We start from the raw sequence: 17,962 nt of genomic DNA on the forward strand, positions 1-17,962 counted from the left end.
CTGCATGATACTCCACATTTGAAAGTATTTTGTTTAAATAATCATGCTTTTTTAATGTTTTTTGTTATTAGTTATGTATATTTGGGCTTTATGTTACATCTTCTGTTGTTTAATGAAAGTTTAATGCATTATTTAAGTATCATGTGTGTTACCATGATGGTGTTTTGTGTTTGCATGAATGACTCTGTGCACCTTCTATATATTAGTATATACTTCTACTTGTGGCTACGCTACTTGTGATGAACTTTGATTCTTCATGTGGCTTTCTCTTTTACCACCTGCATTATTATGGTGGTTGTCAGTATGTTAAAGGTACAAAACAGATTTTAATAGCAGTGTGCATTGTTGAATTTACTGGTTTACATTCACATTTTCTTGTTTGTAAATTACAGTTTTATACTGTAAAATGTACAGTTTTTGTCCATAAACGTGTTTACAGTTTTTCTGTATTTTTTACAGAATTATTCTGGCAACCACAGCTGCCAACATTATTTTGTAAAAACTACAGATTTTTTTTTTACAGTGTACTCATAATGACAGTAAACATTGCACTCCACCCCAAAAGCAAAAAATATGCACATAAGATATTCATACTATTACTATTGCAAAAAGTATTATGTATATTTTAACAGTTTTCATATGCAAATAATGCAAAAATAACAATCTGTGATAGGACTATGCATTAAGAAATATTTTTTTCCTCTAATTTTTTCAGCAATATGATCTCTCTCTCTCTCTCTCTCTCTCTCTCTCATAAACCTAAAGTGAAATTTTTTGGGTCCATAATTTTTTTTTTTTAGTCAGTATTTATTTATCAATATTTCTCAAAACATTTTCTTTCCTGCTAGTCATAAATGTCATATAGGTTTGGAACAACATGAGGGAATGTAAATAATAAAATAATCTTTGGGTGAACATGGCATATCTTACCCCATTCTCTGCTGCTGTATTTAGTGGAAATGGGAACTTATTTAAAAGGATAGCTCATTCAGTAATGCCCCTCATTTTATGAACACAAATTGTCTTTTTTGTCACAAATTGTCTCCCCCCCCTCCCTCCCCAGGATTAGAGGAACAAACTACCCCCACCTTCACTTCTTTCAGTAAATCAGTTCACTTCCATGTTGTCTTGAGCCTCACAGTGGGCCTCTTTTTTTCAGGCTATAAACACAGCTTTCTTTTTTAAGTGTATCTCTCTGGAGGTTCCTGCTAAATAACAAGGCTGATAGGATTCCTGAGGGGTGGACAAAATAAAGACTATTCTGGTCTCTCTGTGTTTTTTTTCTTATCAGTAATTGTGGAAAATGTGTAGGCAAGCACTGAAACATGAGAGTTTGCAACTCCAGGATCATTTTAGGAGGTGTGGTCATTCCAAACTTTGGATTTAATTGACCAGCATGGTTCTAATCAGATCATTAGTGGACCAAGTGAATAGTACCTAGAGGGTAAAAGCTGATTTTGAAGGGGTCTACAACAAATATACAACATGGGAACAAACAGAAACGCAATGTTCCTTCTCTGTGAATGAAAAACAGACAATTGAATTATGATAACTTCTGCCAAGGTGGTGCGTGTTTAAAGGGGGAGGGGCCTGCAGATGTACATGTCATAGGGACAAAAGGAAGATGACAGGAGCTGTTTCTGGAATGAGCCTCAGCTGTTAGGGATGGTAAGGTCAAAGACGACTGATTCTAAGTACCATTCCCTTGGACGTACTACATCGCCAGCTAGAAGTAAATCCAGATGCATAATTACACAGAAGACATTCAAACGAGGATATAAACTCTGGACAGATTCGACTCGCTCACAGACCCCCACTTGGACTATTAAAATGGACCCCTTTATGTAAAATTTATGGGTTTTTTCATGCTTTCCCTATACACATTTTATTTACTAATCTCAGTTTAATTTGATTAAACGGCAATTGTGGATGAAAAAATGACATATTTTATTATTTCTAAAGAATAAGCCCATAAATTCAGAAGTGTCTCATAATTGTTGTTTTTAATCTAGGTTTCCTGTTCCCCCTTACCCTAAAACGAAAGATGCCAGCGTAGGATTCACTCAGGCTTTGTCCAGATGGAACCACTTTCACAAACAGAGTCGGGTGCATGGTGAGACAGGACAGTGCCGCCAGCAGCCAGCAGTTACCTGCAGCAGGACACAACAACAGGCTCTGTTAAACAACACATCAATTCCATCAATATTCTTGACATATGTCCACAGCCTCAAACACAAAGTGGAAATTCAGGCTTTGAAGAAGCAGGAGACACGCAGTGTGTCTCACGCACAGTGACATTCCTCTGTAACAGGTAACAGCTGTCCGTTTGCCCCGTGTGGGGGAAACAGAAATGGATTCGGCGTGACAACACTTCGTAATAAAACATACTTAACACGGCAGCTCCCATAGGAATGACACCAAACAGAGCTCTACAATGGAGTACGTCCAATTAATCTTCAGACCGCAAGAAAAAGGGCTGGATATACGTTAATGTGGAAAGTCACTTGAAAACAAATAAATAAAATTTCTGCTTGAAGTGCAAAGAATAAGGCATTATTTGCGTAAATTTCCATTCAAATGAGATTATTTACATGCGTTTGTTATTCTAGTGATGCATTGCTATGTTCATATATTATTTAGAGAGGCCATCCAAATGCAAATGCACACTTCATGATTTAAATTAAAAATAAATAAATAAATAAATAAAATGTATGCATTTAGCAGACGCTTTTATCCAAAGTGACTTACAGTGCATTCAGGCTATACCTTTTTTACCAGTATGTAATTATATATATATTTAAGCAAAGCATCTGCCTGCTTTGATGCAAGAGGCCCAAAGTTCTTTGCATATGTGTTTCACCAACACAAGAAAACTCAGAAATGTTGGATTTCGCAATAAATGATAGCCAGATGTTGCCGTGACAACGATATTGTTTGGTATTTCAAGTCAAGTGTCTAGGGATACCCCTTAAATGGTATTGTATCCTTGGGGGATACAAAAAGTGAGTCAGCCCTTTCCAGAAAATTAACGATAAATTACCATTTAAAGATCATGTGTGAACAGGACCTTTTGAGAAATACTGGTAAATCCATTCTGGCAGTTTGCTGGAATGAGAAGTTGTGGTAAACTACTGTTTTGATGCTTTATGTGAACAAACATAAGACTGCTGGTATGAGCATGTACGAGGTTTGGACACATTGATATAACAAGTTTGAATTAGGCCAGTCATAAAGTCCTCAAATGTGTCAGTTTGCATGTTTTCATAGAAAAACAATGGAAAAGCAGCAGAGTGGAATGCAAAAACATGTTGGGAGGGGGGGGTCATATAGAATGTGCTTTTGTGTTTAAAAACTTGAGATGCATGCAGGGTTCTGTGTGACGAAGGACATGTTTGTGTGTGTGTGTGTGTTTCAGTGTTCCCTGTTTTCTGTGTGTGTTTTGTGTTTCACTTTTGACATACAGTATGCTTCCAAACAAATGTGACCTCTGGAGGGTGCAGCCTTATAAGACACAGCAATTAAATTAAAATTAAAGTGCTTTTGTGCAGATGAAGAGGACAGTGCAGCATTTAAAGGTCATTTCCGATTATTGGCATCACAGAGTTTATCGGTATTTTGGAGTTAATGGCATCTTAACAGTAATAGAAGCCATTTTTTAAATTTACAACGGTTAATGTGGGAAAGTGGCTAATGAGTGAGTTGGCCTAATTTCTAAGAAAATAAATTTTGCAATGTAATATGCTTTTGATAAAAGCATCTGCCAAATATGTAAATGTGCATTTATTTTACTTACTTACGAAATACAAACTGTAAATTAATAAACTGAAAATTAAAGCAATATTTTTTTTAAAGTAACTGTATTATCTTAATGTTTTTGAGGTATTTGATAATTTTTTTTTATCATACTGCACTTTTTAGGGGTTATTTAGATTCTGAAGGGTACTGGTTTTGCTATGGCACATGCATCAAAATGCATGGTAAATAAAACACTAAACTCATTCAGCAATATTTTTTTTACAGATTTAAATTTATTTCTGTAACAAAGACTTTCACATCATATTGACTTATTAATGTAAATTATGATTTCACTTGATATACTGTATACCTTGTTGATATGAGTTGAAAAGGCACAGATTTCTGGTCTGGTGTTAATAAAGGGGTACTTGACCCTTTCTCATGGGACTTTGGGGGGTATGTAAGACAAAAAAGGTTCTGAAACGCCAAACTATAGAATACAGCTGAGCATGTAAATGTTGAATATCTCGCCAACACTAACACATCAACAAAAACACTTTCCATCAACACCAAATCAACGCCATATGTAGAGAGAGAGCGAAGGCAAAACAATAAAGCAATACCCGCTGTGCACAATAATTGTTATTCTTTAGGTGGGTGGAAATGGGGGGCGGGAGAGGGAGGAGTGTACAGATGATGCCAATCCAACCTCTCTCTCCCTCTTTCTTCTCTCTGCTTTCATCCCTCCCTGTTTCTAGTACATTTGCCATGTTTTTGATGTGAGTGGCCTGCGGTGGCTTCATGCTGCATCTCTCAGCAGGGGACTCTGCAGGAGGCTCTGAGATCAGTGCAGTGTCTTGCGGCTACAGGGGCAGAATGGGGATAGTACATTAAGCATGATGAGGAAGATCTGGGAGGAAGAAGATGGGGGGAAGGGCATCTGCATGATAAGGAGAGGAAGAGTGGGAGCATTGCCAAAGACGGTTATTTCACTGATAGCGCTCATGCCTTGAGGGTGCTTTCGGGTGATTTGGTTTCTGAGAAGTGCAGTAAGGCGTTATCCCATTATCCTGGCATAAAATATGAACAACTGTGCGCTAACACGAGCGTACACTCACCCAGCTGGCCCTGGCAGATATCGGTGGTGCCCATGGTGCCCTCAACAAAGACAGCATTACTTGTGATTTCCTGAAGAGAGGGAGAGGTGGGGAAGGAAGATGGGTGTGAGCCAAAAACAATTTGCAAGTACATGGGATGGGCTGATGAGGACATCTGAAAACACATGCATGTGTACAAGAAATATACAGGTACAAGGTCTGTCTGTCTTAAAGTGATAATCCACCCTAAAATGAAAAATCATTTACTCGCCCTCATGTCATTTCAAACCTGTATGACTTTTTTTCTTCTGTGGAGCACAAAAGACGATATTTTGAAGAATATCTAAACAGCTTCGGTTCCCTTTGACTTCCATTGAATTTTCTGTCCATACAATTGAAGTCAACGAGAACCAGTACTGTTTAGCTGACAACATCCTTTAAAATATATTCTTTTGTGTTCAGCAGAAGAAAAAACTGCATACAGGTTGGTGGGTGCGTAAATTATGACAGAATTCTCATTTTTGGGTGGACAATCCCTTTATATCTTCTCACTGCACACTTTTATTTTTTCAGCCTTTTGCTTTAAGGTTTAGGCTATATATTTTTGTCTTCATCCAGTTTCACTTTCTGTTTAATGTAATTTCCTGTTGTCTACTTCACTTTCTGATGTGTTTTTTTCATTTAACAGTAACTTATTGTTAAATATTGTCAGAAATGGCTGCTGATCAATGCTATTATACATTTTTATCAATTAAATTTGCTGTAAATTCAGTGTATATATATAATCTAAACCTGTAACATATATTTCTGGAAAAAAAATAAATTATCTGAAATTAAATTATTCTAATGACAAAACAGACTATTCTCAAAGTAGTTAAGTTATATATAAAGTTACCTTTGGGCGCAGCCACTTCACTGCCTTTTTAGGATCAGGATCCACAGGAATACCCAGGGAGCTTTGGTTCGCCGCAAACACCGTGTCTGAGAACAGAACTGCAGATTTGAGGCACTTCTGCAGCAGGACGTCATAGTCTTGATCTTTGAACTTAACCGGATTGTCAAAGGAGCCTAACTCAGACATCTCTACAAGTCAGTAGGGAGGATCAGATGTGGTAGTACTGTCACAGCCTGTGCTGAAGCTTTTGAGCTTTAGAAAAGTTTGGAGCAGCAGCACATCCCACCCTATTCCCACCCTCTCAAGTTTAACTTACTGCCCCAGCGCCCCTGGGAGGTGTAGAAACTTGAGACGTGTCTGATAATGTCCGACTAGCTGGCTACCTGGACTGCTAACCGATCTAAATTAGTCTTACTGCTAATATTTAGATAAGTTAATTGTCTGTTATTAGCAAACGAACGCTTCGATACCAAAACAGCAAGTCATTGTTGGATGTTTTGGGACAAAAAAAATAAAAAGAAAAGATAATGTAGGTGTTGCTGAATCTACATCCTTTAAAAATATATATTCTGACATGTATACACTGGGGAATTTAAATGCAACAAAAATCAACATCTGTTCTAGCTGTGTGTGTGTGTGTGTGTGTGTACTGGTTTATATATCCTGGTGGGGACTTAAACCTGAATACACACAGACTCATGGGGACTCGTGTCACGGTGGGGACCTAAATTGTGGTTCCCACGGGTACAAAAGCTTATAAATCGTACAGAATTAAGTTTTTTGAAAATCTAAAAATGCAGAAAGTTTCCTGTAAGGGGTAGGTTTAGGGGTAGGGTTGGTGTAGGGCAATAAAATATACGGTCTGTACAGTAGAAAAACCATTACGCCTATGGAGAGTCCCCACAAGGATAGCTGACCAGACGTGTGTGTGTGTGTGTGTGTGTGTGTGTGTGTGTGTATATGTGTGTGTGAAATAACACATTCACCACTAGATGGCAATGCGATGCCATTACCTCAGGTTTAGTTCTACTTCTCAGTTGTGGATTGTCAAGCCAATGAATGACCACATTAATGCCAATTTCTTGCCAGTTATGTTGTACTCACTGGATAATCAACGACACCCTTTTCTATAAAAAAAAGCACAACTACAGGGCCGAAAATTGCTCGTTGCTTGCACATAATATCCAATAAAAAGTAGATTAAACAAATTATTATATTTATAATATTTATTTTTACTTGTACTTTGTCATTTAATGTTTAAATTGTTTGATAACATACACATTTTGTACATATAATGACGTTTTACATACTTCTTAACGAGTTTTGACAGACAGCATTGTCAGAAACCGAAGGCAACTACCTCTATCCAGTCAGGTGAGTTTTAGAGATAACTAAGAAAATATATTTATGAATCACTACAATGCTTATTTCTGGGTATAGATGGAGTCATACATTCAAATTAATTAATAAAAAAATATATTTATTTTATTTAGTCATTTCAACTGCTCTGTCAGATGGCATTTTTATTCTTTCCACTAACCAAACCACACACAGCATTATGGAACATCATATATATTTTAGAATCTTTCAAACACACTATAGTTTGGTCACAAAAGTAAGTAGTGATATTAAGATTAAACTGAAGATAAACATAAATGTTTAAGTTAAGAACTGAACACATTTGCACCAATCATATCACCTGACCTTGAAACTTAGCCTTTCTTTCACTAGCTGCCCACGCTTTGCTAAAGACATTCAGACAAGCTTACAGGGGCTAAATAAACACAGCTCATAATGAGACGGATGTGAACGATTGCTCACGATTTACTCTGTTATTGATGCCCATGTTCTGTAGGCTACATACGGTCTTTCAGAGAGGATTATGTCGTAACGACAAAGGTCGCTGACCCGCCCAGAACATTATCACACTCCCGGCACGTCCACGACCCCTACTGCTTCCACAACTCAAACCCAGAGCCTATCTGCTCACAGGCATCAATTAACACCAGTCGGTTCCCAGGCACTGCTGCGGTGCCCAATGCAAGGATGCATTAGAATGGGATGAAAGAAGGTCAGGAGGTCAAGAACAGAAAGACAATTACTCTGTATCATGCTATTTAACTATCCTGCCTCAATATGTCACATACTAACATTATTTACTCTATTTAACCATCTCTAACTCTTTACATTTGTGTCTCCCTACTACTCTCTCTCTCTCTATTTAAACACAAACATATGTAGAAAGAACTTGTGTCCAAATGCTATTCAGTCACATAATGCACTCTATGCATAATGCACATCTACTCTACTTTCCTGCTTTTCCCAGTCTATGTTCTTAGACACTGCATTCTGTGCAAGAAACTGAAAAGGTGTTATTTTCTGAGGGGCGAAGGATGAGTCAGTTAACCCATGTAAGTATGGGTTGATCCCTCAGGGCAGGTCACAGCACTGGGAACATGACAACGAGACCCGCAAGCTCTTCTTTGGAGTAAAGGCTAGTTCAACCAGTCTGTCTCTCCAGCGTCTGATGGCTGTTTTGACCTGTATCTCGCTCATTGTGTGAGAGTAGAGGTCACTAGGTGCTGTGCTATCACATACAGTGAACATGTAAGTGGGAAGGCAGAGGTGTTGCACAGGTTTCCTGTCACCTCGTTTGACCTTATTTTGCCACATTTGTGCCGGAGTTAGAACTATGTAAATATTTTGTAATAATACAAAATATTTATTGAGCATCAAATCAGCATATTAGAATGATTTATGAAGTATTATGTGACACTGAAGACTGGAGTAATAGCTGCTGAAAATTCAGCTTTGCATCACAGGAAAAAAAATGACATTTTAAAATATATATATAAAAATAATACAGTTACTTTAATATGTACTAGCATTTCACAGTATCAAAAATGTATAATATTTTATATTTCACAATATATAAAAAAGTCCCTTATGCCCACTAAGACAGCATTTATTTGTTCAGAAATACAGTATACTGGTATGAAATATATATAATATTTTAAACTCTATGATTCTATCATTTGATCATTACTGTTTCTAGTTCAAAGAAGTAAGAAAGAAATAGTTCACCCACAAATTAGTTCAGACTCAAAAAATGGTGCATTTGCCATGTTTGATTTTGGCAGCCAAAACGCCACAGAGTTTCATGTGTTGTAATATATATATATATATATATATATATATATTTTATTTTTGTATTTTTTGTCAATTCATGTTCAGGTTACAAAATTTGAGTGCACTTTGTTTGCTGTTGGTGGCCAAGCACCACTGATTTTCAAGTGTTGTTACCAATCCTAAACTTTTTATGTTCTTTTTGTTATGTTCTTTTCAACAATATATTTGTACACATTTTCCACTGACAATATAATAGCATACTGGTTCATGATGTTGAGTAATGACTGTATTTTCATTTTTGAGAAAACTGTTCCTTTAAAATCTGTTTTCTTCAAACTTATCAAAACAGCTGCATAATTCGTTTTGGTAGAAAATTAATTGTGGATTTGGTTGGAAATTATCACATCGAAATGAAAACATGAAATGCCAAACCACTTCCACCACAGCCGCTGGGAACGTTATGGAGTATCAGTTGTAACAGGATTATCACCTTGTTTTTTTGTGGTGAGATGGGTCATGTTTAAACCCATATTTGTGGCTTCTCCCTCCATGGCACTGTGGAATTGTCACCTGTTCATCCAGCACAGACTGTTTGTTGACAAGTGGACCGTTGTCTTCCTCTCCCATGCAAGGCCACTAACACATCACTGCGGCAGGGGGTTTATTTTAGGGTTCAGGTTTCTCTCTGTGGTCTTTGCGGAAGAAAGGAGGGACGTTACCATGAGGAGGAGGAGGAGGAGGATGGTATTGGATGCAGGTTTGGGAACGAGGATAAAGAAACACTAGAGAGCTTTTCTGTGGTTTATCTCGTTCACACAACCTTCCTTTGCTCATTCCCTCCCTTGTTTCCCTCCGTCTCACTGATACTATCACACCAGAATGGTCCTGTGGGAAGAAAGATGAGGAATGCAATGGCACTTCTTAATAAAATGTATTTTGAGTAATTAATTAGCTTTTAAAATAATTAATAATAATAATTAATAGTATACCATAAGTTCATATGTACTGTCTCTATTAAGCTTGGCCTACAGTGCAAAGATCTCCATTATTAATACACATAAAGGGCTGTACATGCACAACCCACCTAATAATGCAATGATATGCAGCTATTTAATTGTCTACAGATGTGCGTCTGATATGATCAACTATCTGTAGATGTACCAGCCTGACAATCACCAACCATCTTACTATTCACATCATGTTTCATGAGAACTGGTTTTGCATCTTTTGATCTTGCCATGAAGAAAAGTGATTGCAGGCACTTTGGAAACAGCAGCAGTTAGAGCAGGGGTCCATGACCTCTATGGAATATGCAACATTACTGCAGGGGGCCTGCAAATTATTGTTTGATCTATATATATTAAAAAACAAAGTAAAGGTTTAAAGGTTTAGCTAAATGTTGTTTCTCCTAAATTGTATTTTTAAATTAAAAATTTCATAAATAAAAATATGAAAAATTAAATAAGGAATTAAATTAAAAACATTTATGTACCCTTACTCTAATACAGGTGATAAATCAATATACACTGAAAATATGTTTTATGCATATGCAGTTTAATTATCATAACGCAATACTTAATACACATAAAAATTACAAATGAATGAATGAATGAATGTACACTTACCCTAAACAATACAGCTGTTAATTTAGTATGGATAAAATATCCAGTTTTTAGATAAAAATATGATTTTAATGTATATGCTGTTTAAGCACCATAACTCAAATGTAAAACATTTGTAAATAATAAAAATATGAAGAATTAAATTAGAAATAAAATAAATGTACTCTTACCATAATCAATACAGCTGATAAATCATTATGGCTATAAAATATTATTTCTATACATATGTAATCCTCATAACACAAATGTAAAAAACATTTAGAAATAATAATAAAAATTACATTAGAAATTAAATTAAATGTACCTTTAATCAATGCAGGTGATAAATCAATATCTATATTAATGTACTAAAATATTATTTTTAATGCATATGCAATCAATCAACACAATATGTAAACACATATGGTACTATATGCATGTTATTAGGCAGACTTTTTTTTTTCACAATATAACAGGACCCCTATTCAAAAGGGTCCTTGGCCTGATTTAGAGGTTTCTGTCAATTTCTCGAGAGCATTGTAAAGACATTGAACATCTTGAGAGCGTTGTAAATACATTCATATAGACACATTCATAATGAACACGGTTACAGTTAAATGCATTTAGACATTTCCCACCCTGAGAAGGCGTGCAGGTTTAGATGATTTCTTGAGACCCTAAAACCACAAACTTTCCCTTTTCACCAAGGTAGCAGTGCTACATAAGTGGGGCATTTATTGTGGTTTGTGCTCAAACTCAAAACACATCTCAAAGTCCATGCTCACCTACAGGTTTTGCGCGGTCAGTTCCCCGTCACCATGCGCTGATAGGAACGCATCATCGTGATTGGTCAGTAAAGATAAACACGGGCCAGTCCCAGCTCAGAAGGTGCAGAGAGGCGGCCCAAAAGAGACAAAGGGCACCTGGGAATGTTTTCGTCTGCCAGAGGCCATCTTAACTCGCAGAAGCTCGTGTTACGTTATGTAATTGGGCCCGTGCGGCCACCAAATGGTGCGTGTATAAGGTTTTGATAGAGGAGAAGCGATGCAGGTCCCAGGGCGATCACCTGAGATTCAGAGTATCGGGAATTTTTGCTGAACTACCAGAGTTGTAAATGACGTTTCAGACCCCTCCCTTATGCTTCGCTATCTTTCTCCTTTTCTCCGAAATGGCGATAATTGGAGATGGGGTGAGAGCTACATATGGTCCCTTCAATCCAACCTCCCCCAGCCCAGGCTGAAAGCTCATTAAAAAGGTTGATTGTTAATGAGCTATAGGGATCATAGAGCGTCCCACTCATTAGAGGGGCCAGAGATACCGGCGTGAAGGTTTTGTCCCACTACAAAAGGAGAAAGCTGTTAAGATGACTCCGCTCCCCCTCGGGTTTCTCAACATCCTCAGACTCCCGCCCATTTCAATCGCAGCACTCCTTTCCAGGCTTTGTCTTCTCCATCTCTCCAGATGTATGATCTCACTTTTTGGACACGTAATGTACCTGACAATCTCATCTATTCCATCAAACCCTATTCTTTGAAGGCCAACCTGAATGACCGAGCGGTTTAGTCAGATATGACTGTACTACTAACGGACTATGACTCAACAATAGCCGTTAGAGAAGAGTGGTTCGTCTGTGCAAATACTGGTGAGTTCGTGATGCGATCTGAGACATGTAGTGGCAGGTTCGACTTCACCGTTCGTGCAGTCACACTTTCTGGTTCTCACATACACACACACACCGTCTGACTTTGCCTCTGTCTTTTAATTATCATACAAATAGGCATAGAAATACAAAATACACAGCAAAGTTGTGGGCTACACAGGGAATTCTGGAAGAAACCACATAAGACATGACATTTCAATCAACAGAAATTATTATACCAATATACAGAGGACAAAAAGAGCTTTGTTTTCACTGCTCCCTGAAGAAACGGACACAACTAGATGTCCAACTATTTTCACATTTGTTAATACAAAAAAATTGCTTATTATATTTGATTTACTGTACAATATTTGTTACCACACAAACATAAACTGTAACATAACAGTTCCCTGACATTGATAATCATAATAAACTGTAACAAAGCAAACATTCCCTGTATAGATTTATCATATATCTGGTCTCTTATGTCTTTCTCACACATACAGAAGTGCTCTCTCAAAGGGTCCACCATTCAACAGGGTCAGCACTGTCGTTTCCTACCAAGTCTTTCATCAGAAATGAGGCTTTTCATTCACACAACCACAAAACACAACTTGAAGAAACCACTGTCCAAAAAAAACAAACCAAAAAACTTTTCATAGCATTTCTATATGCTCGGCAGTAAAACAATATAGTCTCACACTAAACAGGCTCACAAAATACAAGGAAAATTAATCTGTTGTGCAGTAGAGTGGCTATATAAACAAATATGTGATACATTTTCCTGGAATGTTACAAAATGTCAGCACAAACTAAAATATATATTTACACATTGACATTCTAAATGGCAAACATATTCTCTTTAACAGTAATAAGTGACAGTGAACATGTATTGCCACAGACCCAATCAGTCCTGTTTAATATACAGTATCAAAAAAGGAAACAACCCTGTCAGATAGTTTGGAAAACACAAGCTCAAATCTGATTACTGTCATTTGTGCAGGTCATACTATTAACCTAACCAGGGGTGTACAATCCTGCTCCTGGAGGGTCAATTTCTTGTAGTTTAGCTCGACCTACTCAAACAAAACTGCCTGAAAGTTTTTGGTAAAGGTCCTGAAGACTTTGATTAGCTGTTTCAGGTGTGTGTGTTTGATTGATTGATTGATTGGAGCTGAACTCTGCAGGACGCTGGCCCTCCAGCAGCAGGACTGTACACCCCTGATGTAGACCATTCCCAATTTAGATTTTTATAAGCCATGAACCTTTAAGGCTCTGCAGAAGAGTGCCACAACAGTGTAATCCGAAGGTGTCCACTTCATAATCACATTGGCAGATCACCTGCAGGTTGCTCAGTCTTCCTGTGCGATTGTCTTTTGGGCTCAAAAAAAGGTGACTTGCGACCATCTCCATATACTCTGACAGTGCTCTACCAGTCGCAATTCTGGGTTTGAAGTGCCTTGACATTGACGGTTGGGTTAAAGAGTTCAGAAGTCTTCCAATATTGCATGTAAGGATTTAACAGTAGGCACTTGTACTGATATGAAAATCTATCAAATCTCGAACAGTATCAGCGTTGCACCCTACAGCCTTTCTAAGCACTGTGGTGAAATTGAGAAAGGTCCTCTTGGTTTTATGATAAGATGCGCATACTGGGTTGCGGGCAGAAGATCATCAAGCTTGGTGGTTTTGGTCATGATCAGAGTGTCATGTGTAGAAGTCATATACTATGTTTATACTGTGGTTTGACCCAACACCACAGTGCTGTCTGTTTCCTCAGAGGTAGGTGGCTCATCATCAGTGACCCTCATCTCAGTGTCTTTCTCTTTGTGCTGCTCTGATAGGTCCACATTTGATTCTGTAAGCATTGTGATGGGAGCTCCTGATTGTTCACGAACAGAGTCGTCCTTCATTGTGATGCTGAAGCCGTTGTAATCAGCAAGCGGGCCCTGACTGTAGGCGCCGCCATTGGCGTGAGTGAGTCCATGGACCTTCTTGAGGTGTTTCTCCAGTGTGGCATAGACGGTGAACGGGACAGAGCATAGGTGGCACTGAAAAGGGGCACGTGTCCCACGGGCGCCATGTGTTTTCATGTGGCGCGTGAGTTTGCTGCTTTGCGCGCAGGCGTAGCTACAGAGGCCGCAGCGGTACGGTCTTTCGCCCGTGTGGCTGCGTCGGTGGACCGTCAGGTTGCTGCTGTTGCGGAAACACTTTCCACAGAACTCGCAAGCCTCTTCTTTTTTCTTCTTGCCCCCTCCGCTGGTGACCTGCCTCCTTTCATTCACCCTCTGCCAGTCCTGGACCATCTCCACAGCCTCCACCTCTCCGTCCCATTCGCCTTGAGGACGATCCTCCCGTTCTGGACGCTTTGGTGTGCAGTTGCCGCTGGCTATCCCACTCTCGCCGCTTCCACCTGTATCTCCGCTCTCCAGAGAGCCCTCTGAGGGGCTTCCATAGGGAGATGGCTGCTGTGGTTCACCTTGACCCTCCTCATCTGCTTCTCTCGGAGGCTGATAGTAGCGCAGCAGATTGCGATCCACAGCCCTAGACTGCGAAGATGTCAGGATCAGGATAGTACCTCCTGAAGGCTTCCCAGCCTCCGTACTTGTTCCATGACCACTGGAAATATCATTATCTCCTTGTCCAGAAAGTTTTCTGTCCTCATCTGCACTGGCAGAGTTGGGATCAGTTTCCTGTCCAGCAGCAGGGCGGCGGTGACTCCTCATGTGTCGTGCCAGTTCGCCACTTTGGGAGAACGTGAGCTGGCACACGCCACAGTGGTAGGGCCTATCGCAGGCGTGTGTGCGGCGGTGGGCGGACAGGCTGCGCAGAGACTGAAAACCCTGGCCGCAAAGCTCGCAGGAGAAGGCTGAGTGAAGTGGCGGAGTACAGTGGGGAAAAGGTGAAGCGGCCGGTGGAGACGGGGACGGGGAAGGTACTACTCCGCCATTGTTGCAGCTAACCTCCGCCAGGTGCTGCAAACACATGGAGAAGTTCAGGCCCTGCAGGTCACGTGGTGTATGGCTGGAGCCGTGGGGAGGCTTGTGAAGGGGGGTAGATCGTCGAGATGACGGCTGGAACGCAGAGGCCAGTGTAGCACCCAGGTGACGTGGATCCATTGTGGCTGCCGGTTTTGACGTCTGTGTGATGGTGTCATCCTCCACCTGGTAAATGTTGAGAGAATGTGCATTCTGAGCATGCTGGAGGAGAGTCCATGCACTGGAGAACACACATTGACACACCTGGCAGGTGAAAATGGAGGGCTCTTCTGTTTTGGAGAGGAAGAGAGAGAGAAAATGAATTTATTACTCAAACAACCTAAAAGCTACATTTACATGCTAAAATTACTTAGAACACATAAACAGATGGCATTTTATAAATGGCAGTACATTCAGGAGATTCAATGTGGGTCAAATGAAAACAAACAAAGCCTTTCTCATGCAATATCACCCTGTATATTTCTGACAAAATATGCTAAGTGGACCGGAAAGATGTCTATCATCATGACGACATGAAAATGAAACATCAGAAAGAAAAGTCTGCAGGCGAACTTGATCATTTACAGAAAGTGGAACAAAACAGGTAAAACCACAAATACGTGTGAAAACAGGGTAGGTACAGTCCAAGGTTATGTTTAGAAAAGAATACTAACATGCTTCTTACAGCATATTGCACAGGTCACAATGTATAATACCCAATACTAAAAACAAAATTAAACCGTAGCTGTTTGAAATATTTATGGTTGCATTCAGCATACTGTTGTCACATGACCTCAATACAATGCATGCTCAATTCAGTGAAATCATATGATTTAATTTATATAGGAGTTTTAAATCAAATTTTGAGTATAAGTGTCGATTTTCACCAGTCCAATAAAGTATTCAAGAAAGAGAAATCATGGTGAATATGACTTCCTGCTGCATACAGTACATTGATTTTGCCAAAAGTAGTAGAGTTACCAGAAAGTAGAACTTACATTTTTTGTTCTGTTCTGAAAATGTAGCCTATTTTTCAGACCATTAAGATTTTTTATATTGTGACATTTTCATGATTTTCATTTGTCATTTCAAATTGTCATTGCCAGAATAGCCCAAAAACCAATGAAAAAAAAGAAAAGGAAGTGGGTTCATATATCATATGTATTATTTAAATTGTAAAGTATTTATACATCATGGACGAAAAAAAAGAACGGTCTAAACTTTACGGTAATGAGAACTTGAGGAAAACGTTAATATCATACAAATATTTTCGAATGAAATGCGACCTGGACATGTTTTCATGTTAATCATCTACACCTGCATCCTGCTAAATAGTCCTACTAGTATGCTACAGTCTACCAGTGACAAAAAAAATCATCATCCTGACCTACTACAAGAACACGTTTTTTTAGAAAAGCTGCATGTCACAAACCCCTGCAGGTTTGTAATAGCGCCGCTGTTGAGTCAGACCTAAGCAGAAAGCCTTGCATGATTAAGGGTGTGCTCACAGGAGAACCGAATGACTGCGGAGCGAAAGATTGAGACAGAAGCAAATGAGCACGGATGGGCTCCTTTAGCAGCTCTGGTGGTATTTTTAAACGTGGTTAGCTTTGTCTCTATTTCAGAGATCCGCTCGCCAATTAAGCTGCAAATTGCTAATTAGCGGAACGGGCAAACAAAGGTTTTATGCAAATGAGTCCTGACTCAGCCTCCTTTATAAATGGGGCCTGTCTGCAAAGAGGATCCCAAAACTGTGAGGAAAATTCATTTAATTTTTTCCATTCTCTTACAAAGGGTTCAAAGCAGAGTGCTATAAGCCTCGTTTACTTCTCCTGCAGTCAAAATCCTTCTGCATTTTATTGGGAGGGAGCAAAGAAGAAGATTAAAAAGAGCCTCTCCTATTCTCTTCTCTTGTACTCTGTGCATGGAGAAGAACTCGAGTCAAAAAGCAAGAAGCCGATCTCTGAGCCTTGGAGGTTAAAACAGGGATGAAAAGGGAAAGGAAGAAGAAAAGTGTTCAATTTAAGAACAAAAAGAAATAGCTGCACAGGTCATGAAAAACAACAGAAAAATCATCACCCCTGTGACTGCACCTTCGCCCCCTCCAAACAACACCCCTTCTGCTTCCAAATCTCTCCCTCGGGTGGAGAGTGCAAGGAGGGTGGAGGGGGGCTTTTGTCTCAGGGTCTTGAAGTGAAACACAATACCCAGCCTCTCTCTCTCTCTTTCATTCTTCCCCTCACTCTTTTTGTAAGGATTCCCATTTGGCCCAGGGTAGCAATTGCATATTAAGCAGAAGCAATAACCGCTAATTAAAAATGCAGATTGGCTGAGACCGCTAACGAGCAGCAGGCAGAATCTTCTCTCTCTAGGGAACAGAGTGAGAGAGAGCGAGAGAGAATAAAGAGACAGTTGAAATGAAGAGCTAAGAGAAAGCTGGAGGAAATAAAAATAAGACTATTGATACACTGTCTACACTAATTCAATAATCCATAACCGCTGCACCGCGGTCTCCACAATCTCTCTGTCACTTGTTTACACCCACACATAAGCACACACTCAAACACTCCTGTCTCATGGGTTGTGGGCTAACTGAATTTTCATTGGATGAGTCAAAATGAAAGCGCAAATATAAAATACATACAAAACGCCCTCATCCACCCAAAGCAGCACAAAAATGTATCCTTTTGGGGTCCAAGATTTGCCAAGAATTAGGCTACTTTTAATCTTTGCCACCTATAGATGTTTTTTTTAGGGTTTTATTGGATGACTTAAAAAAAAATACAGTTTTTTAACCAATACAAATGCTTTTTAAATCAATACAAGCTTGTTTAGAGATTTGCTAAAGATTACTTTTAATAGTTATTAAATTATTTGAGTTTTTAAAG

At 39.1% G+C, this 17,962-nt stretch overlaps 1 protein-coding gene and 1 pseudogene across 2 annotated transcripts in view; both read right to left on the bottom strand.

The window, feature by feature from the left end:
• The window catches only part of LOC107662149 (calpain-1 catalytic subunit-like), a 21,504-nt pseudogene extending 15,544 nt beyond the window's left edge, over positions 1-5,960 (bottom strand).
• Positions 5,961-12,470: 6,510 nt separating this feature from the next.
• LOC107662139 (B-cell lymphoma/leukemia 11A-like) overlaps positions 12,471-17,962 on the bottom strand; it is an 11,509-nt gene continuing 6,017 nt past the window's right edge. The window contains exon 3 of one of the 2 annotated variants that reach the window (XM_016452062.1): positions 12,471-15,361. In XM_016452062.1, the coding sequence (XP_016307548.1) occupies positions 13,830-15,361 (1,532 nt within the window). In that variant the 3' untranslated portion in view covers positions 12,471-13,829. Of the gene's footprint in view, positions 15,365-17,962 lie in introns of both variants that reach the window. The other variant, XM_016452061.1, reaches the window with a different exon arrangement.

This window comes from Sinocyclocheilus anshuiensis, unplaced genomic scaffold (genome assembly GCF_001515605.1).
Source record: "Sinocyclocheilus anshuiensis isolate Anshui unplaced genomic scaffold, SAMN03320099.WGS_v1.1 scaffold643, whole genome shotgun sequence".
Classification (NCBI taxonomy): Eukaryota; Metazoa; Chordata; class Actinopteri; order Cypriniformes; family Cyprinidae; genus Sinocyclocheilus; species Sinocyclocheilus anshuiensis.